This window comes from Gambusia affinis, linkage group LG08 (genome assembly GCF_019740435.1).
Source record: "Gambusia affinis linkage group LG08, SWU_Gaff_1.0, whole genome shotgun sequence".
Taxonomy (NCBI): Eukaryota; Metazoa; Chordata; class Actinopteri; order Cyprinodontiformes; family Poeciliidae; genus Gambusia; species Gambusia affinis.
Window position 1 is genome coordinate 10,416,422 of NC_057875.1, and position 19,283 is coordinate 10,435,704.

General features: G+C 38.5%; 2 protein-coding genes across 19 annotated transcripts in view; both read right to left on the minus strand.

The window, feature by feature from the left end:
• Positions 1-10,907, minus strand: part of mctp2a (multiple C2 domains, transmembrane 2a) — a 42,598-nt gene extending 31,691 nt beyond the window's left edge. For 2 of the 5 annotated variants that reach the window (XM_044124596.1, XM_044124595.1), the window contains exons 1-9: positions 10,782-10,861; positions 9,387-9,412; positions 7,929-8,861; positions 6,477-6,536; positions 6,204-6,303; positions 3,546-3,688; positions 3,341-3,417; positions 3,109-3,223; positions 3,007-3,027 (exon numbers count right to left, since the gene is read on the minus strand). In XM_044124596.1, coding sequence (XP_043980531.1) covers positions 3,007-3,027; positions 3,109-3,223; positions 3,341-3,417; positions 3,546-3,688; positions 6,204-6,303; positions 6,477-6,536; positions 7,929-8,849 — 1,437 coding nt within the window. In that variant the 5' untranslated portion in view covers positions 8,850-8,861; positions 9,387-9,412; positions 10,782-10,861. Of the gene's footprint in view, positions 1-3,006; positions 3,028-3,108; positions 3,224-3,340; positions 3,418-3,545; positions 3,689-6,203; positions 6,304-6,476; positions 6,537-7,928; positions 8,862-9,386; positions 9,413-10,781 lie in introns of all 5 variants that reach the window. The other 3 variants (XM_044124593.1, XM_044124591.1, XM_044124594.1) reach the window with 3 other exon arrangements.
• Positions 10,908-15,191: 4,284 nt separating this feature from the next.
• The window catches only part of mef2aa (myocyte enhancer factor 2aa), a 75,926-nt gene continuing 71,834 nt past the window's right edge, over positions 15,192-19,283 (minus strand). For all 14 annotated transcript variants that reach the window (XM_044124188.1, XM_044124186.1, XM_044124184.1 and 11 more), the window contains one exon: positions 15,192-19,234. In XM_044124188.1, the coding sequence (XP_043980123.1) occupies positions 18,898-19,234 (337 nt within the window). In that variant the 3' untranslated portion in view covers positions 15,192-18,897. The remainder of the gene's footprint in view (positions 19,235-19,283) is intronic.

Genomic DNA, 19,283 nt, shown 5'->3' on the forward strand with positions numbered 1-19,283 from the left:
AAAAAGTTAAAACTTCAAAGCTCATCTTGGCCTCCCCAAGTCTTAGCAAACACCATCAATATGGTGATGGCGGGAGCACTGCCACAAGTCATTTTCCACCAACCATCACAAAAATAAAACATATGGAGTTTTCTAGGTGCAGCTCGAACTTTAACTGGAACTGTATGCTTTAAGATTGAAATTTCTCACTCTCTGTGGATTTGGCATGTCACTGAGGAACAATATATAGAATATCCTCATTACCTAAATAAGGTAAAATGATCTGTGGTTCTGTGACCACCGTTCCCTTGCTAGCCTTCTTAGAAAGTGTGGCATCATTAATTCTTTGAAATAGCAGAAGATTTTAAATAACATATAGTGGCCTCCCCACTCTGCAACAAAGCCAGAAATTGGTTTTAATTTGGTTGCTCAGCAGGTTTGTGATCCAAATCGATTGGCCAAGAAGACAGAAATGGTTCACCAGTAGCAAAACTCAATCATCTACCATGGCCATCTCAGCTCACTTTAAGGTTTTATGCATCTTTATAAGATGTACTAACAAATTTGTATGTGCCTGTACATAGTTAAAGCTTCTTTTATTTATTTATTTATTTTAATAATGATACTTCCTAAGCCTAACACTTTATTGTGTTAACTTACTGAATGAAAGTAGGACAAAGGTTTACATTATACAGGGCTATCTCTATTGAAGCACATTAGCACATCTTTACTGACAAGCAAGGCATACACCATGGAGGTTTCCAGGAAAGGCAGGAAGAGAGGACCGTCAGCGAACAGCCAGATGTCCCTGGCTGTGACAGTCCCACTCATCACTGGCTCCCAGACTGAGTGTGGGGAGGCAGGACACTTGGCATACTGCAGCATAGACAGCAGGCAGAAGTGAGTAATGATGCTAACCATACAGCTCTCTCATCAGCAAATTATGCATACATGCAGTATGTATGGCCGGCGTCAGAGTTTGCTGCACATTGGCCAATATATCCGGACTTAATTTAACAACAGGGTCCCTATATACTTTCTCTTGTCAAAATTTCAACTTTTTTAGATTCTGATTTCTGGAGCTCTCAGCTCACAGATTCATTCTGAATTTAAGGCACATTTTTGTAGAAATATAAGATCTTAAATTTGGAATTGGCAAAACCCACAACTGTATATGGACAGATGGAACCTTGATTCAAGTAATATTTTTCACAACTGCTGCTTTAAAACTAAATAGTAGTTTTCAAACACTTAAGAAGATAAAGGAAATAAAAAAACAGCAAACTCTCCACTTGTGCTATGTGCCACAGAGGAAGTAGAGAGGAAAGGAGGCCTTGATATGTTTCCATGTTGGAGTTCCCATGAGGCCGTGCAGTGATAGGCCAGGGCTGTAAAAACAAACAGCACAGAGGTTGTGTAGAGCTGACTGTAATTAAAGAGCAGGAGCGTAATCTGCTCTAGCCTCTTTGATTGCCTCGCTCCTTCGGCTGCCCCACCGACGCCGCTTCAAACGGCCTTGCTGCAACTCCCCCTGCCACTTGGGGGGCCCCTCCTCTTCACCAGAGGGTCATAACCCACATTGCCACCCAATCCAGTGGGGATCAAAGCATATCTCAGGGACCTGAATTAACATGGAATACCACAGCACAGCCCTATAAATATCAGCCCCTTCAAAAGAAGAGGAACAAGAGGGAGTAGAGGGAGCGATATAAAACAGGCCTCAGCCAAGTCATCCCAAGTGTTTATCTTGGACACATTTCTATCTCAGCGGCCAATAAAACAATTCCACTTAACTGTAAGTGGCCCCTAAAGAGAATCTATTCCTGGTCCTAAAAGGGCTGCACGATTGCTTCCATATGGTGGGACAGCATGGGGACAAGCATGATGAGCTCAGACCCAGGTCCATTTGGCTGGTACCTCAGCACTGTCCATCCACAGCTGTGATATTACATTCTAACATCTGGGTTATTGCCCACCATGCCTGGGAATTATCAGCCCTACCGATCTAAGGCATCCCACATTGGCAACGTGCCTTGAACAGCCCGAGCCCACCACCACCCACCCTTCGCTTTTCTGCTTCTCCCACACGCCCCCTCCTGTTTGAAACACTATCACACAGCAGAGTTTTACTCCGGCACTTGCCATTCTCGGTCTCTGTGGTGGTATCACAGAGGAAGAAAATGATGCACCAACGTAGGGGGAGCTGAGCAGTAATACCACGATAGGTGTTAAATGCAATAAGATACTGTACGTTTCTCAAAAACAAATCAGGGGGAAAATTCTGCATTGCTACATTGTTAAATTAGCAGTCTGATTTAAACGGGCAGAACGTTGTGTATAGTCCCACTGCGCATCTCTGCCTCCCTTTGAGTATCTTTAACCATCTGCAGCGGATAACCTACAACATTGAAGGGAAATGGCATTCATTTCTTTGTCATCTCATTTCAAATTGAGATTGTCTGCTGGACCATCAAGAGACTGAACAGTGGCAGATGTAGTGACAGCATAGGTGTGAAGATAAACCCACTCGCTGCAGAGCGAGTCCCAAGCAGCAACCCTCCAATTTCACTCTGAATCTAATTACAGTAGCGGTGTATTGAAAACCACTTGAGGGGGAAATGAAACTTTGTTTATTGCTAAACAAAATACTCCTATGGAATACTTAGCAAAAAATTCTGGTGACAAATTCAAGGTCTAATATTCTGATTCTGAAATGTACAAGATTTTGCCACAGTTCTTAATTGCTTAAATACCATATAATCATGGCTAAAAGGTTAATTAAACAGCTTCTGAATATAAGTACATATATATTGGCTGTGGTGAAACAAGGTTACACACAAAAGCCAGGGTCCATAACATACTCATAATTCTTTGTTTTACTATTTCACAGTGAGCTACTGCCCCCTACTGCTTTTGTGGGTAAGAACTTCCCAATAAAAGAAAAGCTTTATTTGAAGAATGCTACAGTAATCATACTCAGGACAATTTTAATATAAAAGAAAATGTGGGAAGTATGAAAGTAGTTACCTTCTTTTTTGGCCGAAATCTCTAAAATAAACAAAAAGCATTCATTAGTACATATAAGAACATTTAATCTGCAAACATTTTAAATGCCAGACATATTCATACATTGCCTCTTTTCACTGTAGCATCTCGGAAATTCAAGCGGACTTCGAGGACAATAACTCCCATGTCACCTTCTTTGTTCTTAGGGTCATCAAGACGCAACTCCAGTTCAGTTGTTCTGGAGGAGTACAGGTTTAAAACCATAATCACTTATATATATGTATATTATATATATGTATATTTGCTTTGAATTAAATCAAGACATTCACATGAAATGCATCGATCAAGTACTCACTTGTGCAACTCAAGGTTTTTCAGAGAAATAGTGCTTGAACCCATGAAGTCATCAGCTGTGAAATTTTTATCATAGACCTGCAACATTGTTATAATCCATTTAATACATCTCATAAAAAATAAATGTTTTGAGTTTGAATTGTACTGAGTTAATAATGGCTACTACTGTAAGTTTGTGCATGTATTTAAACAAAAATAATGCCTACCCGAAGTTCCACGTCACGATCTCTGTCTCGAAGCGGATGAGAGAAGGATTCGTTCCAACGTGGATTCAGGTCCTTGTAAACCACTTTGCTTTTATAAAATTGCTTCCCTTCAAGTTTGAACTTCACATATGGATCACTTGAAGCTGAAATTAATTACATAAAAAAATATCACCCCACTGAGAAATGGATGTGCAACTTTCATATAATATTAGAAGGGATATTTTTATGCAAACATTTTCAGAGAGTGTATTTTTACCATGCATATGCACTATGTGTGGGACAATACACACCCTTCCCCCACGACAATTATGTGAGGTACTGTCATTTGGGGGCAGGACGTGCACACCACACATGGCGAAACCAGGAAAGTAGCCGTTTAATTGTCAAAAGAGTAGAAACACTCGCCAGCATGAGGCAACCAGAACCCCGAAATCTAGAAGCAACCAGTGTTAATCTCCCAAGCCTGTTAAGAAAGTCCGTCTGGGAGCGAGGTGGGGGTATCGGACTTCTTTGTTTCTGCAATTGCACGCAGATTGGCCAAAAAAATGAAAGCCAGCCCCATGCCTTCATTTGTATAGAGGGGGAATAAAAGGGTGCTTGAGAGAGCCTGCGGGGAGGCTTGAATCACATGACAAAGGCCCTGTGGGGATGGGCTGTCAGGCCTGTCAGCTCCCCACTCCAAATGAACATCTCGCAAAGGCAGGCAGGACCCACAGCAGCTCCACCCTGCCAGCCCGTGACAGGGAAACCTCCAGGCAACTTGACAGGAGGAGAATGTGGCAGCTAGCACGGCGAAAAAGCTCTGGCATGAGTGAGAATGGCGACGATGGAAATTAATGGGGGGAAGAAAAGAAAAAGAGGGGAGAACAAAAACCCCAAGGAGTGGGGGGCTGGTGGTGTGGGTCCCTTTCAGAATATGTAATGACAATGTATGCCATTGGTGGCCCTTTGGCACAGTGCTGATTGTTGGGCAAACAGTGCAGAGGCAGGGGGCGTGTATGGGCATTGCATCATCATTGTGCCATCTTGTCATGAAGTGTAAGATCTCAACTAACACAGGACGCTGGGCTTGGAGGGTCTCCTTTTACCCAACAGGATTAGAAAAATAAAAGAGAAAACTCCACAGCGACAGGGTTGATGGTCAACATAAGAAAAGCCTGAAACTTTGCAAATGAACTGATGCTGATGTAGCTTTGAAATGATATGGAATTACATTTAAAACATCAAATAAATCTACCACTATCTAAACACAAGTATAAATTTTTTTTAAGAAAAGCAAGTCCCCCAAAACTCTCAAAATATGTCAGTAAATCATCACGCTTGATTCTTTTTTTTTATTTTTGTACTGCTGTAGTTTTGTTTTTGGCCACCAGAGGAAGCTGTTGATTTGAAGTATAAACATTAAACTGATATTCTGAATGGAATCAAAATTATTGTAAGGATTATCATGTAAGGTTTCTCTGTCTTTTCTTCCGTAAGGTAAATATATTTTTAAGTTAAAAATTTATTTTCATAAGATAGCTACTTTTAAATAAGAATTGAAGGATTTTGACTTGAGGGGTTAATCATGCACATTGTTTCCATGCTTAATAATCCAGATATTGGTACTGTGGCACTGTGGACCAGTGCCAAGTTCTGCTATAAAATGAATCAGCATTTCCATTAAGCTCATTTGCTGAGAGAAGCATGACATGTTTTAAAATTCCTGGTGGTCTACTGCTCTGACATTAGACTAAATAAAACACATGGGACCAACAGAAAAAAAACGTCATCCTTTACAATAAGTCATACAACAAAGGCATTGTTCCAGGGATGCTTAAGGAAACTTAATTCTGAGGATTAGGATTTCATTAGCAATGTGGAGCAATCATCAGTATTTAGTATATCCAGAACTGAATTACACAATTAGAATAACTTTTCAGACACTATAAATTACTGAGATGTCCATGCTGCTAAGGGTAGCCAAAGCAGAGCTTCAAATGTAAACTTTCATGACGTGTGACTTTTTTTCATTAAATATCACAAGATGAATGAATAAAACAGAAACATTATTTCCAGAATTTGTTTTTACTTTGGATCCATTCTAAATAAATAAATAAATGTATAAAAGCTATTCATGAAAAATCTTTTCCTTTTTAAATCTAACAGTAAATTAAAGAGGAGTTACTGCAACAACTGCAGCTTTTGTTTTTGAAATACAGACTTCCACTTTAGTGCAGTCTGCTTTTTGTCATACTGGTCTAACTGCATACTTGCTAATGTTTTTTTTGTTGTTGTTGTTATTGTTGTTGGGTTGTCATTCTCATAGCAAAGCTGTATTAAAGCAAAACCAGAAAACACACCCCATTCTTCTTAATCACACTAACCCTTTCCCAGTATGAAACTTTACATTGTTTTGTGCTTAAACATTACAAACGTACGCAGGTTTTGTTCACCTGCAACGTTTCATTAAGCCTCACCCTTTAGCTATTACCAATAGCAACACACAATGGGCTGCATTCCTTAACTGAAAAAGGGACTGGCTTCTTTGAATAGCTCCAACCAGCTGTATCTCAGCCTGCTGTATTGCAGTAAGAGCAGTTTCAAAATATGTATGTTTCTAAGTTTAGCAGGTTGCAAGAAGGTCCAGAACTCTTGAGGGTCATCTTGGTGACCTACCGGCACGCCTGCTTCTGGCGACCAGATTCCGACCATATTTTAAGTTGATGTTCAGGAGGTATCTCTGGAACGGGGAGGGAGACGGGCCTGGCAAAGTGTCCTGTGGAGACACCAACGTTAAACTTAACTTAAACATGACTGTAAAAAATCTTGATTGTTTTTTTTCTCTTTTATGAGTGTTTCTAAGCACATACTTGAAATATAGGACTTCTGCATCTGCAGAAGTCCTATATTTCTTGGCATATTTTCACATTTTAGTGTGCGACTACTCACAGTGCCTTCTGTATTATTGTCATCAAAGTCATCACAGTATTCAAATGTTTCTGCAGAGTTCTGAATTTAAAATAAAAAAAATATATTTTTATTTAAAAAAATACATTTCTGCATGTAGTTTGTGTTTATATACAAATTCTTAGAGGTGCAGTGCGTAACGTCCGTAAAGAATATCTTTCATACTTATTTGTTAAAACTTTCTCCATGTCATGACATTTTTTTATGAAACAGATCATCTACAAAAAGATTTATCTCTTCCACCTCCTCCCTGAGCTACTATTGTTCTCTGAAGTGCAAAAAGAACAATCAGTATCTTACACTGCCAGTCAATGCTGCTAAATGTGCTAATGTTGGATAAGCAACTCACAATTACAGTAAAAATCTTCCATCATCGGTGGTAATTATAACTAGGCTGAGCCAGACCTTACCTCATTTTACCTGGATATGAGGTAAGATCTGGCACTATGCTACCTGAACCAAAGGGAGGTTTGGGGGAGGGATGAGCAGCGCCTCACAAGATTGAGATTGACAGCAATAAGAACCACCTTCTGACTCTGATTGATTGTTTCTAGGTAGGCCTGGGAGCACTGGGAGACGGCAGAGGAGTCCAATATTTTCACAGATTATCTATTTCATAACCTACTATCACAATATAGTGACCATTCCAACGAATATGTAAAAAAAAATATCTTTTTTTTACGTATTTGTAAAACACTTTGTTTTACAAATACGTAAAACAATATGCAGGTTTTATCTTAAAGCTGCAGATAAAAGTTACATATCTGCAGCTTTAAGGTACATAGAGTGTCAACAGTGCATGAGAGATTTTAGCAATCTTTTTGTTCACATTGTAGAGAGATTTAAACCATATTGTGTAACAGACTTGAAACACAAGTAGCACAAGTCTGTAACTGGTTTCGCCACTGTACTTTAGAGGCGTTAAAGAGCAAAAAAGATCATATCTCAGTGAAACCTCAGCAGTTCATTGCAAAAACCTACAGAGGCTTTTTCAAATGTCAAAGATGCCAGGAAAGAGAAAAAGAAACATATTTTCAAAGTAACAAAGTGAATTAAAATAAATCTAAAATTGAATTGATGAGAATTGCTTTATGCCATTTCTCATCAATTCTTCTTGTGGGCAAAAAAGAAAGACACACATGCTATTTGCTTGTTAGATCAACTATGCAAACATTCAAGTAAATGTGCTCAAGCTACCATACCAATATAAAAAAACTATGCTTTTTAATATTGGGATAATATTTGAATTAATTTCTAATTCAAAAGGAAGCAATAACTGCATCCAAGTTGGAATGTCTTGGATTTGTGAATCAGAATATAAAAAAATGATTTCTAGTGCGAGCTATTGTACAGATTTTAATTTAGCTTGATATGCAATTCAATAATATTAATTAAAAAAAAAAAACAGAATATAAAAAAATCCATATTACTAACCTCCTCTAGAGACTCATCTGGGTTTTCTGTGTCCAGAAGACTGTCATCCATGGACATTTCTCTATGCAGAGAGGAAGAAGACACTTGTTCAAGATCTTCCTCATCCCAGGTCGAGGGCCACAGCATGTTGACTTGCTCCTCACTGGGAGAGACACATGCAGAATACAACGAGAAAGCATCTGCATTGTTAAGTTGAGCCTCTAAGGCCAGCCTATCTGCAGAGGAGTTTGGCCGGTTTGTTTGCAGAGTCAGCTTCTCTAACTTCGGCTTTTTTGTCTCAAACATCACGGTTTTCTTCTCAACGTGAGGACGTTTTTCTTCCCCCAATGAGCTCTCTCTGTTGAGGATGCCTGGAACAGCATTAGACATCCTTCTGCGAGTATAGGGCTCTTCCTCAGGTGCACTCTCCTTCTCCTCCTGGTCGCTTTCTGGTTCTTCAATGGGTTCGAATGTGAACTTTTGCATGTTTTTCTTGGGGGTTTTTTGCTGTTGTAGAGAAAAGTCTTCAATATGAACATTCCTTTTGCTCTCTGGGCTTGAGGTCTTCAAATAAACCTCATCCTCATAGGCCGGTGGAGCACTCAATCTGTTTGACGATGGAAGATTATTATGAACCCTGTATTGAACGTCTGACACTGAGTGAGTGAGTTTCTCTGCAAAAAGCGGTCCATCGCCAACTGAACCACTAGCAACAGATTCTGTATCACTCTGACCAGGAGAGGTGCCATAGTTGATACCCAGTGAATCAGTTTCTGCAGAGCTCGCTTCGCCTTGAAGTAAGGTAAGGTCTGGCACTGATATGCTGCGCCGAGTGGCCAGGTTCCTTGGCTGTTTGGCAAGCAGCTTTTTACGTGGTTTCTTGTTGTTGGGTAGCTTAGTTTTTAGACGAAAATGCTCCAGAAATTTCTTTTTGCCTTCCATCTTAAGTCACACCTGTCAGGAAATAAACAAAAATGTGAAAAAAAATCAATTTCCCTCACACACTGTTAAAATAAGAATGATACAGAGAACTACAGAGATCAAATGCATTCCTAAAAGCCCCAAAACAGTGATAAAAGAAGCTGTATGTGTTATCAAAGCAAAGGTTATAGGCACATTAAGACTCGAGTGTACTCGCCGTAAATTATTTACTATAGCATGTTTCAACTCTTTATGGATTTAGACTAGTGATGAGAGAGAAACTATTTGGATTGTCAATATAGCTGCTTACTGATAATATTCAAAATGATACTTCTATATTTCAAAGGACTGACTGTTAAAATAAATTTACATTAGTTTCATTATTATGTATTTTCCATGTATTTTTTTCTTTTGTTACACTCTACCCATAATTATTCATACAAGTAGTTATTGTATTTTTAGATGTGGATTGTTGGAACTACCCCATTCTACCTAGAAACTCAAACTGAAAAATTTGACATTTTTCCATTAAATTTAGACAGAGAAAAGCTCATTTACCTGCTCAGTCGTCCTCTTCTACACACCTTGACAGAGACACATTGAGTTAGTTTCCTACTACTTCACAATTTTTACTTCCTGCAGATATCTCAAACATTCTAACTATGATGAACAACAGGATTTCTTTCAGAACCAACGTCAGTTGATTGGTGGATAAGCCACAGTGGCTGAAACTAGCAACACCAGTCACACCAGTCCTAGTTTCAGTGACACAGAGAGTGCTGCTGGTAAACTTGCCATGGTCTGTCCGAGATCCCCATGATTGACCAAGCTGCATATGACTCAAGATATAGGAGATCAAAAAGTATCTGGTTGAGTAAATGGAGACAAATGCACAAGGAGAATACACTGACACCGAAACAGTTAAATGTTTGCTCAGAGTACAGCAGCCGCTTTTGTAAGTCTGCTGTTGATTTGTATACTTGATGGTTTATTTACATATGAGAGCATGTCTGCTTTTAGCTGCGTATACAACAGGCTTCTCTGAATTCTCTTATAGGTCCAAGTGTTTAAAAATATACTTAATGCTGTAATCTAGCCTAATTCTACAGCAGAACTGTCCAAAACAATCCCAAAATACTTCAGATTGATTCTGTAACATGACTGAGGCATATGAAATGTCAGAGCTCATCTTGCACTCCGTTTCACACAGATTCATATTTGTTTACTGAGGAACACAGTTAGCCTAAGCTTCTCAAAACTGAGCATTTGTGTTTGTTGGGTATAAACTTTAGCTCTGTGTCCACACAGAAGCTAATGCAACAGACCCACTGCTGTTTCCTCTCTCCCTCTCTGCTTGTCTTTGCTCTAACGGTGGAGACTAACATGACAGCAGATGTGTTTGATTCTGGGCAGAGACTTGTTCAATATTTGCTGATGTCTTAAGGAGATCAGGCCCACATGAAAGAGCCACAACTTGGCTTCTAGTTAAAAGGCAGGTTTTGGTATCGGTACAGGGCAAGATCCCCTATGGCAGGTGGCCTCAAGGCCTGCATATCACACAAATCAAACAATCCAAAACCTTGCTTGGTTGCTCTACACATGCACACTGGATCTCATCCAAGCCCCAACACAGCTGGTCCCATGGCCAGGAAGCCAAAACATTATGCATTTTAGGGGAACATGGAAGAACACAAACAACGTGCAAGGGGAACAGGGAGGTGAGAGGGCGCATATTTATAGCATATTATTTATTATTTGCTTAATGAATCACTAAAAGCTACTGTAAATAACAAATATCTGTCAGGTGTCGAAATTTCTTCAAGGGAATAACCTTTTTTTAATCTAATGTAAGACGTGCAATTTTTTTTCGTCTTAACATTTTAAAACACCAACTACAGCCTTCTTTTAGAAAGGCTTTCACTCGTAAAAGGCTTTCACAAACTGAATACTCACGTGAACTCTCAAGTCACTCATCAGCTGCAAGCTAGCTAACTACCTGTTGCTCAGGTTTCTGACGTCATAGTTCTAGGTGGCCCGGGGAGTTTTACCTCATTGTACCGTCCTGTACGTGAAGCTCGAGATCAGGTCCCATCTCCTTTGTGATTACAGATTGACTGTCTATTAAAACTGCTATTAATGTTTATTTCCTTCGCTGTTTAGCTGTTATGTGTATTTACAACAGCTTACCCGTGGTAGCTTTGACTTCGACTCTAGATTTTGCGTTTATTTATTTATTTATTTATTTATTTATTTATTTATTTATTTATTTATTTATTTATTTATTTATTTATTTATTTATTTATTTGCAATATTACCTGAAGTTAAAACATTGTTTCAAAGCATATCTAAAAATGTTTAGCAAAAAAAAAAGTTGTTTATATGTTAGACCAGGGGTTTTCAAAGTATGAAAGGGTGAGCCCCCCTCCAAGGAGCACAATGCCTGCTGCCCCCCCCCCCCCCTTTGAAAAAGTAACTTTAATCGGACTACTGATTACTCCTTGAAAAAGTAACTTAGTTATATTACTAACTGCTTGATTTGGAAAGTAACTAAGTTACATTAAAAGTAACTTTTTAGTTACTTTCAGCAGCTGCTAACAATAACGCTCCGCCTCCTGTGAAAATTACATTGAGCTTTGCTAATACCTAATTGTAAGCTATTTTATAATGGTAACATCAACAATGTGTCTCCACTTATAAGGTTGAACTGAAGAGGAGATTGTACAAAAAACAATACAAAAAATTAAAAACGTGAGTAATTTGTGTGGTCCACTGTTGTCTGGAAAACTCCAAGAAGGATTTTAAAGCCCCCCCTCACCCCAGCCTCCAGATTCTGCGTTACGCCCCTGAGTTTGATGTCAGCGCAGCGCAGCGCACAGAGCTCCTCCTGCAGCTCCACAGCTCAGATGGCTGCGACACTTACCGTAATATTAATAATTATAACGGTGCTAACTTGCCATTATAACTATTGCCAACTACGGACACGTTCATTCGTGGCTGTTTTCACGTTTATTGCGCTGTTTAAATTAGTCTCGATATTTGCAGTTTTCTGGAGCGCAACGCGAAGCTCGACGTCATTCAGAGGTAATATATTAACTTGACATTAACAAAGACACAGCGGGACGGATCATCTGAGAAATGATGAACAGGAGAGACTGACTAAAACTACCTTAATGACGGACAAATTCTGGGATTTATTATGAGTCTCTGCTTATTTCCAAGCCCAAATGAGCAACTTCACGTTCATAAACGAGCCCAAAAAGGCGCAACCAGCAACTCGTTAAATTTTCAAGCGACTTTAAAAAAAATGAAGCCCAAAGCCGCTTATAATAATCGGACTTGGCGACAAAAACTCAAAATAGTTCCAGTTTTTCCACCAACATAATGCGCATCTCCCTCCATTGTTTACATTTCTGTCGCATAGAGACGTCGGTCACTCGACAAGACGCGTAGAGGAAATACGATTAAATAACAATAGAAGATAGTAACGCAGTAACGCAAAAATGATTTTGATAAGTAACTGTAGTCTGACTACTGGATTTGAAATAGCAACGCGTTAGATTACTCGTTACTGAAAAAAGTGGTCCGACGTCAGTAACGTTACTGACATCACTGGCCAAAACATCCTCTAAGGGGGGAAACATTTCCACTGATCCCCGCTCCACAAGCGCACCCCACAGTACCAACTTTTTCCTAAATCCACAGAGTTAATCTTGTGCGTAAAAGACGTTTCTCTCACATCAGTAGACAGCAAGCAGATAGCTTTTCCGGTTTTTTTCCCTCGCACCGCGCCTCCCCTAAAGTGCTCTGGCGCCCCCCTGGGGAGGCGCGCCTCACACTTTGAAAACCGCCGTGTTAGACCTTCTGTTGTACCATTTTTAATCTAATTTAATGTGTAAACTGCAAGTCACCGCTAGGTGGTACACTTGGTCCTATTTTCAATCAGTCGTGTGACATTTGCTTCTTTTTCAGAGGAAAACTCGACTCGTCCCCCAAACTTGCAAAGATCACTGCTACAATCTCAGTTTTATTAGTTAGCATAATACGCAACTAGTCTGGGAGGAAGATGAAAAAAATCCTTCAAGATTAAAGTTTCCTTCAGGTTTTGGTGTACAGAAACCCAGTTTAACAGTAAGATCACTGTTTAGTCATCCGAAATATGAAAAAAGGCTAATTTTAAAGTGGCGGCATAATTTAGAATCCTTTCTGCATGGAGTTTGCATGTTCGCCCTATCATGTGTTTTCTGCGGGTAATATGGTTTTCTCCCACAGTCCATAAACATCACTTAGATGAATTGATTATTCTAACGTCTCTACAGGCATAGGTGTGTGAAAGTATGTCTCTGTGGAATGTCTGAAATATATTCAATACTCTGGTAGACATATTGTTGGCAATGAGAAATCCACCTCAATGTTTGCAATTATTAAGCAGTAAAATTAATTAACACATTGAACCATAGGTGTTTTTCTGATAAATCAGTTATCTCTTCCAAATGTTATCTGTTGGTAAACACAAGTTTTATATACCAATTTATATTTTTATTTGAATAAGGTACAACCAAAAAAATAAAAAATAAAATTGTCGGCCTGCGGACAATTTAAATGGATGTACGATCCACTTAATTTTCAAGACATTTTGTGAGAAAGCCTATTTTAGCTGCAATCAACCAGTTGGCCTTTTACTCACTCTATTATACTGATGATTGGTATAATGGGAATGAAAACACAATAATCTTGATTGTTTTTCTCTCTGTTATGAGTGTTTCTAAGCACATACTTGAAATATAGGATTTCTGCATCTGTAGAAGTCCTATGTTCCCTTAATACAATCAGAAAACCCAATTTTGGGTAGAAAACACTATTCCTCAAAAACCTATGAGGAATAGGTTTATTTAACCAGAAAGGGAAAAAAACTGAGATTAAAATATTAACCCGGGCTGTTTTATATCCTTGTTTTTTATGGAAAAACACTGTACACCCACATACATTTGATAGTTCTTCTTACTATTCTACAACATCTGACTTTAATTTCCTATTCAAATTTAACCCCTTACCTAATAGTTGACTTTTTTTCCCTCATGAGCATAAATATATAATTGTTTGCTAAATTAATGAAAATGTTAATGGCAACATAAACACTTTTACAGCATGACAGGGATTCATGCCTACATTCTAAAAATGTGCAGATTATTCTTTTTTACAGGTTATGGTGAATGTTGTCCCATCATCTGTACATGATCTGCTTTGCAGTAATTGTTCTTTTCCATAGTAAATATCTTTTTGTTAATCATCACTACTGGAAAAACACAAGTAAAACTTCTCAGTGCTGCAACGACTTGGGAATATTTGTCTTTAAGTATTTCTGAAAGTCATGACAGTTAGCAAGCATGTATGACAAAAGGACCTCCCAAATGTGGAATGCAGTTTTGATACACCCAGGCTGTTTGTGCGGTGACATGCCCAAGTACACGTGTTAAGACCAGGTATTCACGATAAAATGAAGGATTTGTAAGATATTCCAAGTTAAACTAATTTAATTATTTCCAGTATATTTGATCATAACAATCTTAGAATTTATGTCATAATTCTTATGTAAGTTGCTTAAAAGTGACATGTCACTTTGGAACTGTTTAACAGATGGAACTAGTTTAACAGTTCCATCTGCTTAACTAGTTTATCAGACGTGCAACTGTAACACTGAGTTTACTATCACTTAACTTAGGTTGCTTCCTCGCTTTCAATTTTGAATTTGTTTCCTTTTTTGCCCGTTTTGAGATATTGGGAAATACTTTAAATTCCTGAGTATTTTTAAATTCCCTTGTAACTGAATCAAACCACTGTTCCTAGCAAGTATGTTCAAGAGATTATAAAGCAAGTATAAACAACTCTGTTGGCCAGAACTCCTTTCTAATCTACATAACCCAACCAGGAAGCCAGAGACCTACTGCGTATACATTTAATTGTACAACAGCGCCTCCTTCTGGTAACTTTGAGGAAATACATAGACGTCTGCAAAAACAGAACATACCAAATCTTACCATTAAAGGCACCTTTATATTGCAGGTCATTATGAGAAACATTTGTATGTTAAAACTGCTACTGTCTTTGAGTATTCAATTTGAGGAATAGTTTGGATGTCACTGAAAAGTAAATGTATTACAACAAATATATTATATTGATTACTTATTATTACTATTATTATTTTGTTAACTAATCTTCAAAAAAAAAAAAAAAAAAAGACAAAAGCTCATTTTATTTGTCTCGCAGACATTTTGCAATCTGGCCATTTTTAGCCTACAGTGTTTCGACTAAACTTTTGAAAGCAGCACTAACCAAGTACATAAAGATGAGCAGACAGAGTTCAGATTGAGCATACACTGAGGTGTTTAATAAAGTTGACAGTTTATACTGTTTGGGACTTCACAGAAGAACATATTCTATGAAAGAGTTGTTTACTTCATTTTATACAGAATAAGAGAGAGAAAAAAACCAAAATTACACATGAAAAGCCAATATTTGCACTTTTGTGTAGAATACAAATTTTGTACAACAACATCTAGCATAGTATCTTAATTGTTCAATAAAAAGTTCACTTGAATAATTATTGTATGTTGAAAATAAAATAACACATTCAAGCGAAAACAAAAATGCAGATTAACTTAAAATCTATTTCAATTTTAAAACAAATAATTTTATTATTGGCAACAAAGTCCAGCTTGTGCCGCCAAACGGTCTGAGCACTCAAACCGAAAACAGCTTCTTTAGTTACGTGAACTATTAACTACAGACACTTACCAAACACTTAGTTCTGTTTATAAAAGCCATGAAGCAAAGCGGTGTGCTCTTGCACAACAAAGTGAAGAAAGTCCTCTCCAGAGGTTCATTGATTACCCTTTCCTTTCACATTCATTAGTTATGCACAATTTGGACGAGGACGAACAGAGCGGATCGTATCACCGTGCATTCGCCATGCAATATCTTGTGTGAGTTTGCAGTGAAGAGAGGCGGGATCTGCACCCGCCCAGATGATGTCTGCATTGTCTTTTCCTTACAGGAGTGAGAATAAATGTGGTGCAATTTCTCTTTGGAATAAGGCATTTTCTAACTGTGCATATTGGTAGAGCAACTACAAAATTCCCTGATATGTCATCAAGTGCTAAAAAATGTGCTCAACTATGAGGCGCCGCTGCCAAGACAGGCTGATTTCTGTTGAAGTCATTTATTATTGCTATTTTCCTCTGCTGTGTTAAACTGGATTACAATAAGGGTAATTAAATACTATGGGGTATATTTATGTGTCATAAAGTGTCTCGCAAAAGCAGTCAGTTGAACTTTTCCAAAATTTATTACATTACAACCACAAACTCCAATGGATTTTATTGGGATTTTGTGTAATTTTTTACAAGGTAAACAGTAAAAATTGAGGCCTCAATTTGTATTGGCTTCTTTTTTGTCAGAGGTCAGCTTTTTGAGTTTATCTGGGAGCAATGGAGGAGAGTCTTAATCAGAGAAGCAGCCACTCTGGAGGAGTTGAAGATCAAGAGAACACTACAAATCTGATCTTTCAAAAAAAAGAGTGCTAAAAAAAAGCTATTGCTGTAATACCAAGAAATGGGATCAATTTTCTTGAAGTCTGTGTATCCAATCTGACTAAGGTTGAGGTTTTTGGTAAATAACATTGGGATTAAGGTTTATTACATACCCCCAAAATCTGTGGTTGTAGTTGTGGCTAGAGGCAGAAAACACATGCCACACTTTCCAGATTTTTGTTTGTTAAAATAAAATAAATTCTCTTGCATTTCATAAGTACTGTGTTCTGTCACTCTCTCATGCACAATCTCAATAAAATGCATTAAGACTTGTGGCTGTAACATGAAAACATTCAGGCTGTATGAATACTTCTTGAAATGAATATGAGGAGATGGCCCAAAAGAGATTGATGATAATAAAATTGTAGTCCAGTAACTTCCAGCTGTGGCACTTCAGAATAAGAGGCTAACAGTCTGACACTCTTTCCCCTGACAGCTTGTGGACTGAATATGTTTAGTAATGACATCATAGTATTTATATTTCATGTGAAGTGGGGTTAAATCTGCATAGATCTGCAATGATGTAAACTGTGGGAAGGTTGGGGGGTTGAAGGATGCCCAAGGTTACTAACAAACACAAGACATGCCCTGGAGAATGCACAGTGAAATCCGTCTCGTACAGAAAAATTCTCATACAAATGTGTGCCTCTCAGCAGGAAATATAGAAGTCAGTGAGTGTGCTGTTATCTGATGAATGGGTTATTCCTTTTGAAATGGAGAATTAAAACAGCCACAACCCTGTTTTTTCAGTCATTGTTACAGTGTAACACACAGGCTGTATGCCAAAACAACTTTAAATTTCTTTGCAAATTTCTGGCTCCTATTGTTCCTACTACAAGGTGACAGCACTGTCACTAAATGGGGATAAACTTGTCATAGGACCTCTTCAGCCAATTGGGTTATTACGGGTATGTACAACCACATGTGGGCCCACATATATGATTATTTTCATCCCAAAGTTTAAATATGTTGAGTTAAATTCCAAAAGCCAGTGGCAGGATGATCCAAATGGTCTCAGAGTTGGTTTTCATTCAGTTGAGTTAGAAGCAAAAACAGTAGAATGTTCTCTGTTGAGTGAGATAAAACCGTGGGTTTGAATTGTGGCAGTAACTTCAGCACCTGATGTTAGAGCACAATAGGTAGGAAGAAACCCTATTTCCCCCAGCAGCCTTTTGATCATCCTTCAAACAAAAAAAGTAAAGAAGAAAAGTTTGACCATACTTAATTCATCATAGAGTGTATTCAGGGCAAACAAGACAAAACCAATAATCTATAAGCAAAAATTTGTCAGAGTTTATGCAGAAAAGACTGAACAAAACCTTGAAATATGGACCAGTGACCTTTTTTAAGGGTCCACTCCTGTAAACTCAGCTGTAAACCACAAAAATATACTTTTCTTGAAAACGGTGTACTCACCACCCTGGCAATATATATATTAAAGTTGCTATTTACACAACAACAACAACAAAAAAAGACAAAACGCTTGGCTCATATTTTGACATTGTACAAATAGAACAGCAAACGCCCATGGCTTTTTGATTTCGGATTCAAGAATCAGCCTTTTGTGATTTTCACACCGCAACAAAGTACGATGAAAAATACAGAGTATGATGAAAAGAAAAAAAAAAAAAAAGAAGACAGGCAGTATTTGAGCAAACTGTAGAGAGATTACAGCAACTGTACAACACAAAAACCCCAGCTTTGGCTTATTTAACTAATGAACTGTTGCTCAAATGTGAACACATTGGCTTACTAACCAGCTCAACTGGACAGGTTTGCATTATCTTAACTGTATATTTATACACTTTACTCTTTTAAATTATAAAATGAATTATCATTATTGCGATAAATTCTGATGTTATTTTACCTCCCATATTGTTGTTTTAAAGTTGTTTTAGCTTATTAAAGAGTCTTGAAAGACCGCGACATGATGTGCTGTGTCAAAAAGATCATATGGATTTAAAAAATTTAGAGAGGCCCCCTTTTAGACCAAACTTGTGTGATTGCACCATTGTATATGGACATACTTTTTACATGAACATCCTATGTAATTAGAGAGTCCTTAGCCTGAAAGCAACACAATTTTCTGGGATTGTTTGCAAACTTGCAAGCACGACAGCAAAACAGCAACTACATGTAAGTGTCTGACTAGACCAGTGGCTACAATATTCTACCGCTTATCGCTTAACAATTTTCTCTCATCTGCAGACGCCTTCTGAACTGCACCAAGTACCTGATACCACCTGCCAGTGCCCGAAATGTATTTAGATTTTTTAACCTTCCTGTTTCAGTTTTAGAATTGACTTAAATATGCCCTGATATCTTCTTACATTACATCCCAGAATTACAAATCGAAGTGGAGTTGAATAGTAGAATAATGTTGACAGCTATAAGGACCCTTGCTCTGTCTTTTATCCCCATGTCTAATCCCTCCCTTTCTCTCTCTCTGTCTGGCTGGTGACTGCAGACCGGATCAGAGTTCCTTATGTCACCCATGTATCCATGCGCAAGCGCTTGACTGACGGGCTCTCCCTGTCCTCAGAGCCGGCAGGGGGTCTTCCAAGTCCAAGAGGGGAATGGAAGTCCGCCCGGTGGTCCTCGCGGTCGCTGCCATCATATGAGCTGCAGGACGAGCTGAGGCTGTCGGCGGGCGAGCGTCCCAGGACTTCCTGCCGGCTGGACCCTTGCTGGGGCTGCTGTGGGGGGAACCCGGATGGGGTGACCCGCTCGCGGGGCGGAGAAATGGGCTCAGACTTGATGTTTATGCTCTGGCTGGTGCTAATGGATAAGTTGGAACCCTGAGGTAGGTGACTTCCACCACTGCAGCAGAGACAAGAGGAACATCTCATGTTCAGTTTACAAAAAAATA